The sequence below is a fragment of the Cricetulus griseus genome, assembly GCF_003668045.3.
Source record: "Cricetulus griseus strain 17A/GY chromosome 1 unlocalized genomic scaffold, alternate assembly CriGri-PICRH-1.0 chr1_1, whole genome shotgun sequence".
Taxonomy (NCBI): domain Eukaryota; kingdom Metazoa; phylum Chordata; class Mammalia; order Rodentia; family Cricetidae; genus Cricetulus; species Cricetulus griseus.
Window position 1 is genome coordinate 77,190,150 of NW_023276807.1, and position 18,062 is coordinate 77,208,211.

Consider the following 18,062-nt stretch of genomic DNA (forward strand, 5'->3'; position numbering starts at 1 on the left):
CCATTTTGTGCTCAATAAAGATGTGTACTAACAACCTACTGTGGCTACTCGAGCAGCTCACAGCTTTGACACCTGGTCACATGCTGTTTAGAGGATATTTAACAGTATTCTTGGGCCTTGCTTCTTAAGAACCAAGTAAACACAGCTGCCTTCTTTCACATGGTTCATGAGCCATCTTGATTTATAAGTGATCTTTGTCTACAGTTGGGCCAAAAGAGCAGTACATGGCATATCCCTTCTTCCTGCTCTAGTCAGTGTACTTGGCATTTTTCTTTGTACTGCCATGCAGCTCCCAAATAAAGACATGGAGACTTATTAACTATGAATGCTCGCTCAGCCTTAGCTTAGACTTGTCCCACTAGCATTTTTAACTTAATTTAATCTTTCTGTTCAACTACATTTTGCCTCCGGGCTTTTTACCTTTTTTTTCATTCTGTATATCCTGCTTTCCTCCTTCTTCCCTGTCTGTCTGTTTGGCCCCCAGTCTCTTTCTCCCTCTCTTCAGCTTTTTATTAAACCAATCAGGTACCTTAGGCAGGCAAGGTAAAACAGCAACACATCTTTTCAAAACAAATGTTCTGCAACATAAACAAATGCAACACATCTTTAAAATGCAACACATCTTTAAAATGCAACACATCTTTACATAGTTAAACAAATATTCCACAAGTCAGGATCCCAGGAAGTATCCTGCTTCTTTTTACATGGCACTGCTTAGACCTGAACCTGTAACCAAGCTAGACCCGGGTCTGCAGATGAGCAGGAAGCTTTTAGAAACTTAGATTCTCAGCATTCTTTCCTTGGTGTTAAAATAGGCTATAAGCCCTGCGACCCCCAGGTCATCAGAGACCGTGTTGCTCACATGGAGTTCTGCTATCAAGAGCTTTGTCAGCTGGCAGCTGAGCGTAGGGCTCGCTTGGAAGAGTCCCGTCGCCTCTGGAAGTTTTTCTGGGAGATGGCAGAAGAGGAAGGCTGGATACGGGAGAAGGAGAAGATCCTGTCCTCTGATGATTATGGGAAAGACTTGACCAGTGTCATGCGCCTGCTGAGCAAGCACCGGGCATTTGAGGATGAGATGAGCGGCCGTAGTGGCCACTTTGAGCAGGCCATTAAAGAAGGTGAAGACATGATTGCAGAGGAACACTTTGGATCAGAAAAGATCCGAGAAAGAATCATTTATATCCGGGAGCAGTGGGCCAACCTGGAGCAGCTCTCAGCCATTCGGAAGAAGCGCCTAGAAGAGGCCTCGTTACTGCACCAGTTCCAGGCTGATGCTGATGACATCGATGCTTGGATGCTAGATATCCTCAAGATTGTCTCTAGCAATGATGTGGGCCATGACGAGTACTCCACGCAGTCTCTGGTCAAGAAGCATAAAGATGTAGCAGAAGAGATCACCAACTACAGGCCCACTATTGACACACTGCATGAGCAAGCCAGTGCCCTTCCCCAAGCACATGCAGAGTCTCCAGATGTGAGGGGCCGCCTGGCAGGAATTGAGGAGCGCTACAAGGAGGTGGCAGAGCTAACACGTCTAAGGAAGCAAGCTCTGCAGGACACCCTGGCCCTGTACAAGATGTTCAGTGAGGCTGATGCCTGTGAGCTCTGGATTGATGAGAAGGAGCAGTGGCTCAACAACATGCAGATCCCAGAGAAGCTGGAAGACCTAGAAGTCATCCAGCATAGGTGAGTTGAAGTTACTGCCTGGGTGCAAAGACTGTGAACTGACACATGTTACCAGTGACCATGGAGTTCACCACCCTGTTGAATTGCATTTTTTAGATTTGAGAGCCTAGAACCTGAAATGAACAACCAGGCTTCCCGGGTTGCCGTGGTGAACCAGATTGCACGGCAGCTGATGCACAGTGGCCACCCCAGTGAAAAGGAAATCAGAGCTCAGCAGGACAAACTCAATACGAGGTACACTTGGCTGCAGCAGTGCCCACTGCCCCTGCATGGGTTTGGGGTGGGTTGAGGCACTTGCCCAGCTCTGCTATCAGGAACTTCCTGCTCAGGTCTCTGGCCTTACAGCACAAATGTCATGACATTGGCATCTGCCTTTTCCATGTATTTTTCAGCCCTGTTTTGTAAGAATGGGCTTTTAGGGTGAGGTGACATCATTCAGAACATAAGACAGGTAGTCACCCAGCACCTACTTCTCCCCAAATTGAAGTTAAAGCCCTGGTGACCTGTACCCAGTATGGTGGAAAACAGCAAGATGGAACCTGTTTTTTAAATGAAGCCTAGAACAGGTTCTGGTGAAGCTGGAAAAAGACTGTTATTAGGAAAGATCTTTGTCTTGTTCTCCCCTGTTTGTTGAACACACATTTTTGAGTAGGTTACAGTCAGTTTGGAAAATGTTCCTTGGGAGCAGTTTTGAAATGTGTATGATGAGCACAGCAGATAGGAATTATGAGGCCCTGTGGGACAGATGTGATGTAACTGTTTGCTACATTGCATTGCCGTTTAATGGATGTTGACTGTGTGATTTGATTTAAAAACAAACAGATGAAAGCGTGTAGTCAAAGAAGGAAGGAAAACAGTGAGGCATCTTGAACTCTTACTATTTATTCCAGTTTCTAGCATAGATTTGGTCTCCCTTTTCATGATGCTCTCTCCATTCACAGGTGGAGTCAGTTCAGAGAACTGGTGGACAGGAAAAAGGATGCTCTACTCTCTGCCCTGAGCATCCAGAACTACCACCTCGAGTGCAACGAAACCAAGTCCTGGATCCGGGAAAAGACCAAGGTCATTGAGTCTACCCAAGACCTTGGCAACGACCTGGCAGGTGTCATGGCCCTACAGCGCAAGCTGACTGGCATGGAACGAGACTTGGTGGCCATTGAGGCAAAGCTGAGCGACCTGCAAAAAGAAGCCGAGAAGCTGGAGTCTGAGCACCCTGACCAGGCTCAAGCCATCCTGTCTCGGCTGGCCGAGATCAGTGATGTGTGGGAGGAAATGAAGACAACCCTGAAGAACCGAGAGGCCTCCCTGGGAGAGGCTAGCAAGCTGCAGCAGTTCCTGCGGGACTTGGATGACTTCCAGTCTTGGCTCTCCAGGACCCAGACTGCTATCGCCTCAGAGGACATGCCCAACACCCTGACTGAGGCGGAGAAGCTGCTCACACAGCATGAGAACATCAAAAATGAGATTGACAATTATGAAGAAGACTACCAGAAGATGAGGGACATGGGTGAGATGGTCACCCAGGGACAGACTGATGCCCAGTACATGTTTCTGCGGCAGCGGTTGCAGGCCTTAGACACTGGCTGGAATGAGCTCCACAAGATGTGGGAGAACAGACAAAATCTTCTCTCCCAGTCCCATGCCTACCAGCAGTTCCTTCGGGACACGAAACAAGCGGAAGCTTTTCTTAATAACCAGGTAATGTTTGATTTGGCCTTGGTTTCCATCCTTTTGAAGCAGTCCCTGACTGATATTTGAGACTTTTGGTTTAGACCATGTCTGTGTGAAATTAGATGTATTATTTTGAATCCCCCCGCCCCTATGCCCAGGACTCTTAGTGGCATTGAAGTCCCTCATGACATAAGGACCTCAAATTGAAATTTTCTGAGGAAGCTGTTTTGTCTTGCAAAGTATAGTTCTGTCGAGGTTACTATTGAGGCCCACTTAACATTTGTAGTAGATCCTCATAACAACTCATTTAATTTGACAACATTCTGTGAAGTGCTAGCCCAATTTGAAGAGCACAGTGAACAAGTTTTGGGGGAGTTACTTTACCCAAGCATGCAAAGCAAAGCAGAGTTTTTAAAAAAGTAATAAAGGTAGCTGGAGATGACTGCCAGCATCAGGGTTATTAATCTCTCCTGAGAGAGAGAATACAAAGGGAATGCTGCTGCTGCCTCCATTGTGAACATGAGAGGACTCAAGGGCTAGCATACGACTGACAGACCCAGCTTTGCTTATTGTGGGAAACCAATTTGTAACATTTACCACTTAGGGAAATGAAGCAACTTAACGGTGACTTTTACTTGGATTTTTTTGTTTGTTTTTTTTTTTTTTCATTTCAAACTTTAATTTTACGTGATTCAATAATAAATTATTTTGTGGAGTGAAAGTACAGTGAAACAATAATTGAAAAGTTAATTTCCATAAAAATATATAGGAAAAAATTCTTTGCTAATAGGTCATGCCATTCAGGATTTTGTTTTTCCTCTTTTAAAACAAGGAGTATGTTTTGGCTCATACTGAGATGCCCACTACCCTGGAAGGAGCTGAAGCCGCTATTAAAAAACAGGAGGACTTCATGACCACCATGGATGCCAATGAGGAGAAGATCAATGCCGTTGTTGAGACAGGCCGAAGGCTGGTGAGCGACGGTAACATCAACTCAGATCGTATCCAGGAGAAGGTGGACTCTATTGATGACAGGTACAGTGTTTATACTTCTGAGTCATTGACCAAAAGTCCTTGGGACTGTGGGTTTGAGTTTCCCAGTACTTAATCAAAATTGCACCTACCTACCAAGAAAATGAGTGAGTGGTACATGGTTACTTGAGGAGTAGGGTTCTTATAAAGCATGCATAATGTCCTCAAAAGAAAGCTGGGAAGCTAAACTGGTGCTTACGTCTATGCCATGTGCCGAGCAGCAATCCTCCATGAGCTGTACTCTTGCAGAGTAGTCAGTGGTGGCTCACCCAAGGGGACCTGGAGAGCCTTGAGTTCTCCTAACCTAGGCCACATCCTCATTCATCCATGAGACAATTCTCATGCATGTGTCAGGTGTCAGGAGGCAGGTGAGCAGTATCTGCCCTTTCTTAGAAAATTGGCATGGATGATACTGTCATTGTGTGAGTGTGTGAGAGAGAGAGAGTGTGTGTGTGTGTGTGTGTGTGTGTGTGTGTGTGTGTGTGTGTGTGTGTGTTAGAAAAAAACATTCCCTCTTTATATGGGGCATTCTCCAAGATTAGACAGTCTGATATCATCTTCTCCTCCTCTTAGATCAGTCTGCTCGGAGTCTTGAGTCCTGCCCTGGACTGGTTAAAATGGGAGGCCTGAGCAGACCAAAGTGGACATGATACACTAGTGTGGTCGCTTCTGGGCTGGCCAACAGATTAGTCATTAGCCTGTGTTCTGTCCGCCTTTTGCTTGCAGTGTATACTGAGTGTAGGGTCTTCTTTTGAGACTGATCTCTGGGCTCCTCATCTTGTGCAGTTCAAAAGACCTTATTGCTGGGCCCAGTTTCTTGCTTTCTACATCTAAAATGGTCTCCTGGGAAATCTGGGCCTGATAAACTTAAAATAAGACATAAAGTACAGAGGGAGGTTGCTTTTTTCCCCAGGTTTAGCAGCTCCAGTTTTCTTGTAACTGCTGTATGTTTCTTGCTGTATGTTCTAAGGGTGTGTCCGTAAAATACACTATAACTTTTACTATAATTTTGCATGTATTGCTCTTAAAAATAGAAAAAGTTCTACCAGAATCTTAAGTGAATGTGAGAACCACAAAGATCTTGAAGTTTCTAATCTTTCAGAGGATGAGAAAGAAAAAAGACTTCCTTCTTTCCCAACGTTGAATCTCATTTTGTGAATGGACTTTGTCTTGTTCTTCCACATGAGATGCATCTGCTGGTTCCCCAAGGCAAGAGTGATCTTCAGTCGTGCAGCTGGCCTGCGGCCTCCTGGCTCTCTTCTCATGTCCACAGTGCTGTAGCTGCAGGGCTCTTAGAAGCAGGTGGCTTTGAGGATGAGTGACTGCTGGACTTCAGGGCTATCTTAAGATTTCTCACTTTGTTTGTTTGCTTTTGTTTTTCAGGAAAGGATTTTTCTTTGTAGCCCTGGCTGTAAATGAGGCTAGCGTCAAACTCAGAAATCCCTATGCCTCTGTCCCCATGCAGGGATTTAACAACAGCCTGCTAGGATTTCTCAGGTTTATAAAGAAAATAGAGCGTGGTGGTGGTAGTGCACATCTTTAATCCCAGTACTTGGGAGGCAGAGGCAGGTGGATATCTATGAGTTGCAGGATAGCCAGTTCTACTCAGAGAAACCCGGTCTTGCAAAAAATTTAAAAATGAAATAGAACAGGGAGGAGTTCTGTTGACACATTGATGTGACATCAGTCTGTTTTCTTACAACTGATGATGAACTGAATCCTAGTATCATTTCATTATCCCTGAAGGCATGCGGGTTTAGGGGACAGATCTGGGAGTTCCAGGGCTTGTAGTGACAAAATCTAAGTAAATACCTAAACCTCCAGATCCCTCTTCTTGTACAGAAAGGCACTTCCACAAAGCCAGCCTTCCTGTAGAATACAAAGCTACAGTATGTTCATGCTGAGAAAATATGGGCACAGTCTTCCCTAAAGGTCTGAACATGAGAGGGAGCCTCCTACCCCAAAGGAAGATTGCAGCAGTGTCCAGATACAGGGCAGCACAGCATGGACCTCTGTCTAGCTTGACACAAAAATCCCTCTGTTGTAGTCTGGGTCTCCAACACTGTGATCCAAAAGCAACTTGAAAAGAAAAGGGTTTATTTCCGACTTATAGCTTGTAGTCCATCATCCAGGGAAGTCAGGGTAAGAACTCAAGGCAGGAACTGGAGCCAAAGCCATGGATGAGTGCTGCTGGTTCCTTTGGCTTCTCAATCTGTTTTCTAATAGCACCCAGGAGCACCACCCTGGGGGTGACACTGCCCCAAGTCAATCTGATGGGACATTTTCTCAATTATTGCTCTCTTTCCAAATGACTTAGCTAGCCTGTGTCAAGTTGACATAAAAACTAGCCAGCACACTTGACCCCTTACCAACTTGACACACAAACACATCACTTAATTAAGCCATAACCTTTTTTCTTGTTGTCCTCAAAATGCCATGCTAATATTAATATAACAATGTAAAACAAAATAATGTAAAAAACCCGGCAGTCTTTAAAAATTCAAACACCTAAAGGTTCAGTTTCTTTAAAATATCTGCAGTCTCTTTCAAAGTCCAAGCCTCTCTAAAATATCTAAAGTCATCAAAATATATATCTATAGTATCTTTAAAATTCAATTTAAAAAGAAAATTCCAAAGTCTCTAAAATTCCCTAGTCTTTCAACTGTGACTTTTTTCTTTAAAATAAAATATAAACGCTTTCTAATTCAAAAAGGAAGAACCAAGGTTCAGTCACACTGAAGGCAAAGTCCAGCAGTTGTAAAGGCTCAGTGTCAGACTTCAGGGACCCACTCAGGATTTGCTGGGTTACAGAGGATCTCCCAGCCACTCACTATACTCACAGCTTGTCTCCTTTAATCAGCTCAGTGCTACTCCACAGCTTCTGCTGTTACTGTTGCCCTTGCTGGTGGTCCCATTGCTCCCATGTTGCTGGCATCTCCAGACTTCTTGGGTCTCCCCTGAATCTGGGGTGCACCTTTACCAATGGCCTCTCCTGGGTTCTCTTCAGGTACTCTGACCCTGCCACATGGTGTCAGAGCTCAGCTTCTCTCCATGACCCCTTCATGCCTTCAAAGCCAGTTCCACCTGGGAGGACTCTTAAAAGTACAAAGTCCCACTGTCAGCTGGAGCAGCAGCCTCAGCCAGCTCTTAACTACAGCTTCTGTGTGCTGACCCTAAGAAAACACTTCCCAGCTTTGGATACTCCCAGCAAAGTGAAGATTTTATTTCCACAGTTTCTTTTTGTAATGAAATACTTTAATAATATTTTCCCATTGTATTTATTATATATGAGAGTGCTCTGTGTGGATGTCAGACAGAACTTGAAGCAGCCAATTCTCTTCTTCCACCATGTAGGTCCCAGGGATTGAACTCCAGTTGTTACACTTGGCAGCAAGTGCTTCACTCACTGAAGCATCACTCCAATTTCTCCTGATTCCTTGTTTGTTTCTTTCTGTTCTGTGGAGACAGGGTTTTCTCTGTGTTGCCTCGGCTGTCCTGGAACTTGCTCTGTAGACCAGCCTAGTCTTGAACTCACAGAGAACCATCTGCCTCTGCCTCCAAGTGCTTGGGCTAAAGGCATGCACCACCACTACCTGACTTCTACATATCCTTAATCTAAAATACCATATAAATGGACCAAATAGAATCTTTGCTTCCTTCTGAAGTCTTGCTAGCCAAGCCTCCACTGTCTGCACTGTTCTCTTCCCTAATCACTCTAGCCTTTGTCAGGTGGTTGACACAAAAACTAGCCAATTCACCCCGTCACATGGGTTAGCATTATCAAATTATTTTATGCCTTCATTCAAACTCTAAGGAAACCGAGTTATACCCAGCATTAGTATCTGCTCCACTTATGAGTCTTGTTATAGGGACAAGTGGTGAGAGATGGAAATAAAGCAGAGGACATCACTGCATAGAGTGCTTTTATGATTGCAGAAATATTTGAGAAACTCTTCCTGGGCCATTCCCTATCACTTAATCCATGACCCAAACTTGAGAGCGTTTTTAAGTTTTGTTTTCATGAACATCACCAGTAAACCTTTTGGCTATGACAAATGGTTTGAGTTTGGTTTGGTTTGGTTTTGTGAGACACAGTCTTATTCTTTAGCCTAGTCTGACATCAGCCTCACAGTAATCTGCTTGCCTCACTCCCCTCTCTTAAGTGCTGGGATCACAGGCACATAGCACCATACAAGGCTTCATGTGCCGTGTTATCTGAGGCAGTTTAGCTCCTCAGAGCATAACATGTGAAGGCCATGTGCTCTCCCCCAAGCAGTGTCATTTGGATTGAACCTTCTTCTTCATGGTCTCACTATCGGTGAAAGAGTCATCAACACAAAAATCTGCATGCGTGCATGGGACTTGATTGCCTAAGAAATGCATTCAGATTCTATCTGGTGGTTTTTCTCCCTAAGGGGGGAGTCTTTCTTTTACAGTGTTGAAATTGTTATCATTCCCTTGATTCAGTGAGCACCAGAATGCACTTTCTGTTCTCACTGCCCCTCTCTCTCTCTCTCTCTCTGTCTCTTTCTCCCCCCCCCCCCGTGTGTGTGTGTGTGTGTGTGTGTGTGTGTGTGTGTGTGTGTGTGTGTGTGTGTGTGCGCGCGCGCGCGCGCGAGCTTTTGTGACATTTGCATGGGATGCTGTAGTGAAGGAAATGAAATCTTTTTTTCTAAGGCCTTTGATTAAAGGCAAGACTACTGTGTTTTGCCACTAATTGCACTCAAATTATTTCTCACTGGAAGATTTGTTTATTAAACCTTCCTGTAAATAGCTGGAATTTGAGGGTAAGGGCCTTTCAGAAATGTTCTTGACATTCCTTCCCAATGAACATTTTTAGATAATCATTCCTTCAGCTCAGGTTCATTGAAGTCTTGCTTTAGTTTGTGGTTTCTGATAAAGAATAGCAATGGCAAAGTAACATGTGCATATTTTGCCTAAATGTTAAGATCTCCTTGTTCATAGGAAGCTACAAGAAAGGGGGAAAAAGTCCTCTTATGTATCAAACATTTTAATTGCCATATTGTTTCCCCTTGTGATATTCTTACAGCCCTGGGAATAGGGAGTTTTTCTTCAGGTCTGTATGTGGGTAGTAGCTGCAGTGTCACAATTCATTGAGGTGAAGGTGTGTGTGTGACACATTCATTGTTAAGATCATTCTTTCTCTTAAGGAGGCTTCTTTGACTGTCACTCAACACTTGTGTGTTTCCTGGGCTATTCTACTGTTGGAAGCAGGAATGGAGTACATTCCTGTTCTCCAAAGGTGCATACAGCAAAGAATCATTGCTTTTCCAATCACAATGGAGACCCAGATCTCCCTGTTAGCCTCAAACTCATTAGGCTGAGGGTGACCTTGAACTTCTGACTCACATACTGAAATTACAGGTATATACCACCAGGCCATTTTGTGTGGTGCTCGAGAGTGCTTGCAGGGCGTGCTGTATGCTAGGTAGGAGAGCTCTCCACCAGCTGAGCTACATCTGCAGCATGTGTGCTTTGTCTTTATCCCTGTAACACCTTCAGTGTAGCCATGTTTTCCTGCAAGGGTAACCTGGAATGTCAGAGAAATGTCTGCCACCTCCTTGTTGATCTTTTACCATGGCGCAACAGCCTTCATTCATTAGTAGCCCCTTCCTGGCTTCACACTGCCTTTTGTTCCAGTTTCTGGAGACTTGTGCCACTGGCACAAGAAGTACATTTGCCAGCAAGTTAGGATTCAGACTCTGAGTACCTGCTTTGCATATTGTTCATCAATTTTAGCAACAACTTCCGATCTTACAGGGTTTTTTTATTGTTGTTTTTTGTCTTAAGGTTTTATGTTTTTACTTAAAATCGTTTGTAGTGTTTGGTGTGATGACTTTTCTCAAGATAGGAATTTACCAGAAACTATTTCTAAAGGATAATCAAGCTGGGTATGGTGGTGTGCGCTTTAAATTCTAGTGCTTGGGAAGATGGAAGCTGCACTCTGTGAGTTCAAGGCCAGCCTGGTATACATAGTGAGTTCCAGGACAGCCAGAGGTACATAATGAAACCTTGTCTCAAAACAAATCAAACAAAAAACCAATAAAAAAAGATAATTACGTGACTTATTTTCATTATTTATTTATTTTATGTCTATGGTTGTTTTATCTGTGTATCTGTTCACCATATGAGTCCCACGGAGCTGGAGTTACAGAGGTTTGTAAGCTGCCATGTGGGTGCTAGGAATTGAACTCATGACTTCTGGGAAAGCAGTCGGTGCCTTTTTTTTTCTTTTCTTTTTTTTTTTTTCTTTTCTCGGGACAGGGTTTCTCTCTGTAACATCCCTACCTGTCCTGGAACTAGCTCTGTAGACCAGGCTGGCCTTGAACTCATAGAGATCCACCTGCCTCTGCCTCCCAAGTGCTGGTATTAAAGGCGTCGTACCATCACAACCCAGTGCAGTCAGTGTTCTTAACCAATAGCCACCTCTCTGGCTCATCAATTACATAATCATATGTATTTTTAGCCTTGTACCTAATAAGTTTTCTGTACCTTGATTTTAAAAAAAAAAAAAAAAAAAAAAAAAAGTTTCTCCATTGATGCAGTAAGCCAGATCAAGCCGAATTGAAAAATTAGAAAAACAGTTTATTTGAGCAAAGCAACTCCCAGATAAGTTCTCAGAGTCTCGGAGATTGAGGCTGGAGAAGCCACACACCCGAACTAAAGCAGGGAGATTATATAGCTTGTAGGTGATGGTGATGACATGTCCACCACAAGCTGGGTTTGTGTCCAAGTATGATCAAAAGCTGAACACTTAGGCAGGGATTTGGGCTGCTGGCAACTTCAGTGGAGGAGAATGCATAACTAGGCTTTTTGGTGCCTTCCTTTTGTGGGAGATTCTCTGAGAGGGTGGGATTTGGAGAAAGAGAGAGATAGGAATGGGGCTTTTGAATCATGCATGGGTGAGCTGGAGGTTCCAGCTGAACAGTACCCAGTTGTGAGTTTCTGGAGAATAAATTTCAAATTCTTCCACATTGTCGGTAACAGGGTCTTGTGCACAGTGCACACTCAGATTTTCTCTTCTAGAATTAGATTCATTTAAGGGTGTGCAGTGACTGCCATTGGCCTCTAGTGTAGTTTTGACAGGTGTTGAGGTATCTTTTGTACCTAATGTGGCTTACACATTTGGGGATGCTAAAATTCTCCTTCTTGCCTCTGTCAAATAGTTAAGAACTGAAGCAAGCACTTCTTAGTACATACAGAAGTCCAGGGAAGAAATCAGCTCGTTGTAAACTCTACATTTAATTATTTTTAAATTATTTAATTCTCTTGACAGACACAGGAAGAATAGAGAGGCAGCCAGTGAACTTCTGATGAGATTAAAGGACAACCGAGATCTACAGAAATTCCTCCAAGATTGTCAAGAGGTATGCTCTCCTCCACTCATCCTATGTGGTTTCTAACAGTAGCCAGCCAGCATTTGGAGAAAAGAAATTGAATTGTGAAATTAACGAAGCTAAGAAGTCCATTAGTTGTTCATGGTTATGGGTGCGGTACAGCATTCCCGTCGTCTTACTTTAGAGGAACTGTATTTATCAGTATTTTCAATTGTCGGTTCATCTACATTTTAGGATATTACAGAGTAGGGCTATACTTAACTACATGTGGTTGTTTCATTTAAGTTAAAATTCAGAGCATAGTTCTAGCAAACTAGTTCTATTTTAAGTGCTCAATTGCTAGTGTAGCTGCTAGCTACAACACTGGACAGCACAGACATAGATACTTTCTATCATTTCAGAAAACTTGACTGAGCAATAATGTCCAGAAATACCCTGAAAAGCATTTAGCTGCATTTTAACTCATTGAAATAAGGTACTGTTAAACATCATGGAAGAAATGAACTTATAAGCACTGAAACTGTCTCTCTCTATATATATAATTAAAAACCAGAAATTTAGGAGCTAGAGAGATGCTTGGTGGTTAAGAGCACTGGCTTGCACTTCCTAAGGATCCGGGTTCAGTTAGACTCTGAACTGCCTGAAATTCCAGCTCCAGGGTATCTGACACCCATCCTATGGCAAAACACCCATAAACATAGAATAAAAATGAATAAATCTTTTAAAAAAAAACCCAAAATTTAAAACTACAAACCAGATTTCTTATTCATTTAAGACCTTTAAAACTAAGTGATACTCTGATGTCAAAGACCAGATTTTAACATGTGGTATTAATCACATGACACTCTCCTGATAAATGTATAAACAAACTTTGAAAACTGAAGTTGACCAGGAAAATATATAGTCTCTCTGCAAGCCAGCTGGGAAAGAGTGTGTAGAGAACTCGGCATGTGTGAATTCACAAACACCTCCTATTTCTCTGTCTGCCAGAGAACATCAGTGGAATTCAGTCTTCTCTGGTTTATTAGAATAAATTACCTTGGAGCCCAAAATGGAATAAGGAATGGAGGGACCCAGGGGTCAGGGGCCAGGGGCCAGGAGTAATACTAGTTTGTGGTCTAAGGTGTGTAGTTCACTCACCACAAGCACCTTGTATATGAACATGTGGCTGGATGTTCAGAGAAATACAACAGCCATGTTAGATCTGTTATCATGAGAGGTACTCATGTGCAGTGAAGGGAAGGGACCGGTCGGCAGACAGACCTTGAGAAGGGAAGTCTCTGAGCTTTAAGCACCTATGTTAAGAATGCTTCTGTTGAGTGGCAGGTAGATGTAATTAGTCATCTAGAAAGGGTGCTTACTCACTCACAGAAGTGTGCTCTGAAGGGAGCCTCAGACACTTGCTTCTCTGAACAGGAGGAAGTTGGGAATGTGTGTGCCTTGAAACAAACATCAGCTGAGACTTTGTTCCTTTGGCCAGAGAGTTGAGGAGCTCTGTTAAGCCTGCTTTTTTGGTTTTGTGGTTTTATCTGTTTTTTTTTTTTATTCATTTGTTTGAGATGCTGCTCCATCCTTCCAAGTTCTGCAGTTACAGGTGTGAGCCACTGCCCCAGTCTTGCTCCTGCTTTTAAAGGGCAAGTTAATAAAATACAATTGATTGGCTGAACCATGGTAAAACTGAGGCTCTAAATATGAGACAAGAATGCCGAGAAATAGACAGATGAGTGTCCTGGGGAAACAGCTGAGGGAAGCTCATTTATAACTGATGTTTTCAGCACTTTGTTTCTTAGCCTCCTAGGCACAGGTTTCATAAATAGAAAGCTGTAGAGGAAGCTAGTAAAGAGACACTCCTTCCCAGTGGAATCGCAAGAAGTGCTGAGTCATGGAGCATCTGGGGGGAGGGGGGAGGAGGGCCCATACCACACCATAACTTGCTGTTAATCAGCATCCTTGGCTGAATTCCAGGGCCCTTCAGACTGACCCAGGGGTCCTGCAGAGTTTTCCTCAGAGTATACAGGGCTGTAGTTCCCTGTCTGAGAGCACCCGGCCCGAAACTGAAAAATGGACCCAGATTGAACAGCGCTGGGTCTGCCCCATAGGAACGGTTTGGGTTTCTTACCGGATTGTAGCGAATAGGCAGATCAGTGAGTTCCAGAAATACTTAGTTGAAAAATCGGCAAGTTGAATTCCGGCATCTCAGGCTGCTGCAGGCAGGAGGGAGTACCAGGAAAAGCGGAGATGAAAGTGGGTTGTAAGGTTGCCCTTGCCTAACACGCGCCCACCAGCGGGTCTCGAGAAGGTATAAGGGCAGAGCCTTTCCACGTCCGGGCGCCAAATGTTATTCTTTTGTTTAAAAAGAAGAAAAGAGAAATATTGAGACAGACATAAGATTATAAGTTTATTATAAGGCCCGGTAGAATGGGGAGACTAAGAAGAGGAACAGGGTAATGGCTGACCGCCATGGCCGGTCGCCATAGAGAGACAGAGCGGGGAAACAGAGAGAGGGGACAGAGAGCAGGAACAGGGGGAGAGAGAGAGAGAGAGGGCAGGGGCCTATCTTTTAAAGGGGTCCTCTGCACCTGTGTGCAGACTTCTTTCCCATGGAACCTTGGGCTGACCAGGGTATTGCCTGAGTGGATTCCACCAGGTAACAGGGGCAGGCCAGCATAATGCCTGAACCTTTCAGTGACTACTTAAAAGTAAGTTGCTCACTGTTAACCAAGTTAACGAGATGGTTCCTGAAGACACTTGTGATCCAGCTGAGTATGGGTTCCTTTGTGTATCTCTGGCCTGACCACTTGTAGACAATAGGACCAAGCAGGGGCTGGCTTGGGATAAAAGCCTGAAGAAAATATGGGTCAGGGCCTGGTGTTTGGCAACTCCCCATTCCAAGCCTCTTAGAATTCACTTTTGTCTGTTAGCAGTTGACAAGCTTTGTACGGCTCTCCAGAATTTACTTTCAGTTGTACATGGTGGATCTCAGAATCAAGTTCCATCAAGTGTTCTTAATCTGGATGGGAAGTTCCTTAAGAGAGCTAGAGGCAATACCGAAAGAGGTGGGGGTTGTTTAGGATTGTCAGAGATGAAGAAAGGGTGTTGGGCTTGCGTTAGCTCCACAGTGAGCAAGTTGTTTATTTGACATTTAACATTGACATTCCCACACATGTACCCATTTCGGGTGGGACTGGTAGATAATTGAGCAGGTTGGGTTTTTTGTTTGTTTGGTTGGTTGGTTAGTTTGGTTTTTGGATTTTTGAGATGAGGTTCCTCTTTGTAGTCCTGGTTGTCCTGGAACTTGCTCTGTAGCCCAGGCTAGCCTCAAACTCATAGAGATCCACCTGCCTCTGCCTCCCATGTACTAGGATTAAAGGTATGCGCCACCACCCAGCTGTGTGGGTTGCTTTACAATGTGTGATTGCCAAATGAATTAAATGACAGTCACGATTAACATGTTACAGCTGTAACAGGTATCTGGGAGAGGAAAACGCTTGTGTTTTGAACTAATTAGAGTAGAACTGCAAGCACACAAGAGTGCTTGTTAGGGTTAAAAGCTGCTTCAGAGCTTTTGTACTTCTGGGTTTAATGTTGGCTCCACCATTTGAATCAAACTTGGGTGTAAGATGGGTCAGAGACACAAAGTAAAATATTTGGTTTTCTGTTGACATGGAAACATACAGTATGTAATCCTTTCTGGGTAGAATAAAAAGGTTTAGTCTATAATGACAGCTTCTAAAAACTGTTTGCTTTTCCACCATAGCTATCCCTCTGGATCAGTGAAAAGATGCTTACGGCCCAGGACATGTCTTACGACGAAGCCAGAAACCTGCACAGTAAATGGCTAAAGCATCAAGCATTTATGGCAGAACTTGCATCCAACAAAGAATGGCTTGACAAAATTGAGAAGGTGGGTTAAATTATTTGGTGAGACCCCTCCCCCTACTCTCATTTCTACATTGTAGCCTTAGTAAGGAGGAAAACATGAAAACTTAGGGCGGAGGGAGAAGAGGAAATGAATTCCTTTTATTTAGGGTCCTCTTAGAGCCATATCTCATCATTTACAAAAGTTATAGAGCCAGTAGCAATCCCCCGCTTCCACTTAAGAGTTTCTGACTCCAGTCCCCCAGCAGGAAGAGAAGTGGAAACTCAACATGGGGGCTTGGTTTATCTTCCAGTGACTACCAGGTGATTGGTCACTGAAGGTAAACCCCAAGTTCATTCCTTCCTCACTGCCATTGACCACACACAGCGCATTTTAAAAGTCATAAATAGTATCTCATAAAGCTGGCTATAAAGCAACACAGGTATATGGCCAGTGGCACACTGAACTCTAGGTGCTAACTGATAATACTTATGTTTACACAGGGAGATTCTGTGCAATGTAATAGAGTTGCTTGTTTCTCACCCTCCTTTCCCTTCACTGTCAGACTCCTAAGAGTTAATGATGTGTTGTGTGTGGTCTTTGGGGCATGAAGTTGTAGGTTACTAACACTAAATGTCCTGCTGCCCCAGTTGAAACCATTAGAGCATGCAACGCTGATTGTTGACATTCCGGAAGCATAGAGTATGTACATAAGACCATTGTTGGTTTTACCCAGCAGTAACTTCATGGGTGAATAAAGGGAGTGGGGGAAGCAAATGTCTCAGGGATTGGTTTTTGTTTTTTAACAGTGACATTTATTCTCTTGCAAACTTTTATTTTTAACCTCATTAACTTGTGTTCTCCAGGAAGGAATGCAGCTCATTTCAGAAAAGCCAGAAACAGAAGCTGTGGTGAAGGAGAAACTCACTGGTTTGCATAAAATGTGGGAAGTCCTTGAGTCCACCACCCAGACCAAGGCTCAGCGGCTCTTTGATGCAAATAAGGCTGAGCTTTTCACACAGAGCTGTGCAGATCTAGACAAATGGCTCCATGGTCTGGAGAGCCAGATTCAGTCTGATGACTATGGCAAAGACCTTACCAGCGTCAATATCCTGCTGAAAAAGCAACAGGCAAGTGGATGAGACACCTGCCCACCTGGGCTAAGCCCACGTCATGGCTTTCATCTTCATCCTTATTTATCAAGATCTCTGCCATCCATCCCTCTTCCCTCCTGAGAAGGGCTTTAACCTCCCAGAGAAGTGCTTGCCCTGACAGCAGTAGCCTTTCCTACTGGAAAGACTGGAATTAGTAAAAGTTTTGGGTGTCTGTGTATGGGAATACTTCTTTTTAGATCTTACTGATGAGTGTTCTCATTCAGTGGTTATTTATCTTTATGAAAATAATCATATTTGTCATTCTATATAGTGTCTTAGATAGATTGGTGGTTGAACTGAAAGAACTATTTGCTATCTACTCCAAATTGTTCACTATCTACTTGGTAGATGGTAAAAGAAATGAAAGACTTTTTATATTGTGATAGGTGGTTCTGAGAGCAGATGAATTTACCCCAAATCAATGAGAAAACAGTTGTATTAAAAGTATAGCAGCAGGGACTGGAGAGACGGCTCAGCTGTGAAGAGCACCAGCTGATCTTCCAGAGCACCTGAGTTCTATTCCTGTTACCCACATGGTGGCTCACAGCTGTCTGTAACTCCAGTTCCAGGGGATCTAGCACCTTCTTATGACCTCCACAGGCACGTGGTACACAGACATACATGTTGTGCACAGACATGCATGTATCATCAATGGTGTAGTCTGGGGAGATAGATAGCACAGTAACATTGTTTGCCTTATTAGCCTAAAGATGTGCTTGTAGTCTTGGTGCTGGGGAGGCAGAAACAGACCAGCTAGTCCAGCCTAATTGGTCAGCTCCAGGCCACCAAGACCGTTTTCCAAAGAAGTTGGCTGACATTCCTGAGAATATCACTCATACCATACTTGTCTACTGGTCTACATGTGTAATATGCACAAATAGCCACGTGGCCAGAAACATGCATATACACCCTTTTGGTTTTTGGGTTAGTTGTTTGGTTTGGTTTGTTGTGTTGTGGTTGTTGGTTTGGGTTTGAGACAGGATCTCTAGCCCTGTCTCACCATGTAGGCCATGTGGGCCTCAAACTCAGAGATCTACCTGCCTCTGCCACCTGAGTGCTAGGATTAAAGGTGTGCACCACCGTGCATAGATACACTATTTTCTTTTCAAGGTAATAGTTGTCAAATTTCCCAGCAGTTCCTCTGCTAAGTTTGCAGCATTTGACCTGTCCTAAGCCCTGCAGTTTTGCTTAGAACCAGTCACTGACAAGACAGTCTTGGCTGAATGCTGAGCCTGGTTTCTTCACGAAAAGGGACATTCACCCTTTTGCTACATGGTTAGCTACTTTGCTCTTGGGGTCACT

General features: G+C 43.8%; 1 protein-coding gene across 6 annotated transcripts in view; it reads left to right on the forward strand.

The window, feature by feature from the left end:
* Nucleotides 1–18,062, forward strand: part of Sptbn1 (spectrin beta, non-erythrocytic 1) — a 158,585-nt gene that overhangs the window by 117,086 nt on the left and 23,437 nt on the right. For all 6 annotated transcript variants that reach the window (XM_027387933.2, XM_027387934.2, XM_027387935.1 and 3 more), the window contains 7 exons: nucleotides 816–1,686; nucleotides 1,783–1,920; nucleotides 2,628–3,384; nucleotides 4,190–4,392; nucleotides 11,687–11,777; nucleotides 15,505–15,651; nucleotides 16,473–16,736. In XM_027387933.2, the coding sequence (XP_027243734.1) occupies nucleotides 816–1,686; nucleotides 1,783–1,920; nucleotides 2,628–3,384; nucleotides 4,190–4,392; nucleotides 11,687–11,777; nucleotides 15,505–15,651; nucleotides 16,473–16,736 (2,471 nt within the window). The remainder of the gene's footprint in view (nucleotides 1–815; nucleotides 1,687–1,782; nucleotides 1,921–2,627; nucleotides 3,385–4,189; nucleotides 4,393–11,686; nucleotides 11,778–15,504; nucleotides 15,652–16,472; nucleotides 16,737–18,062) is intronic.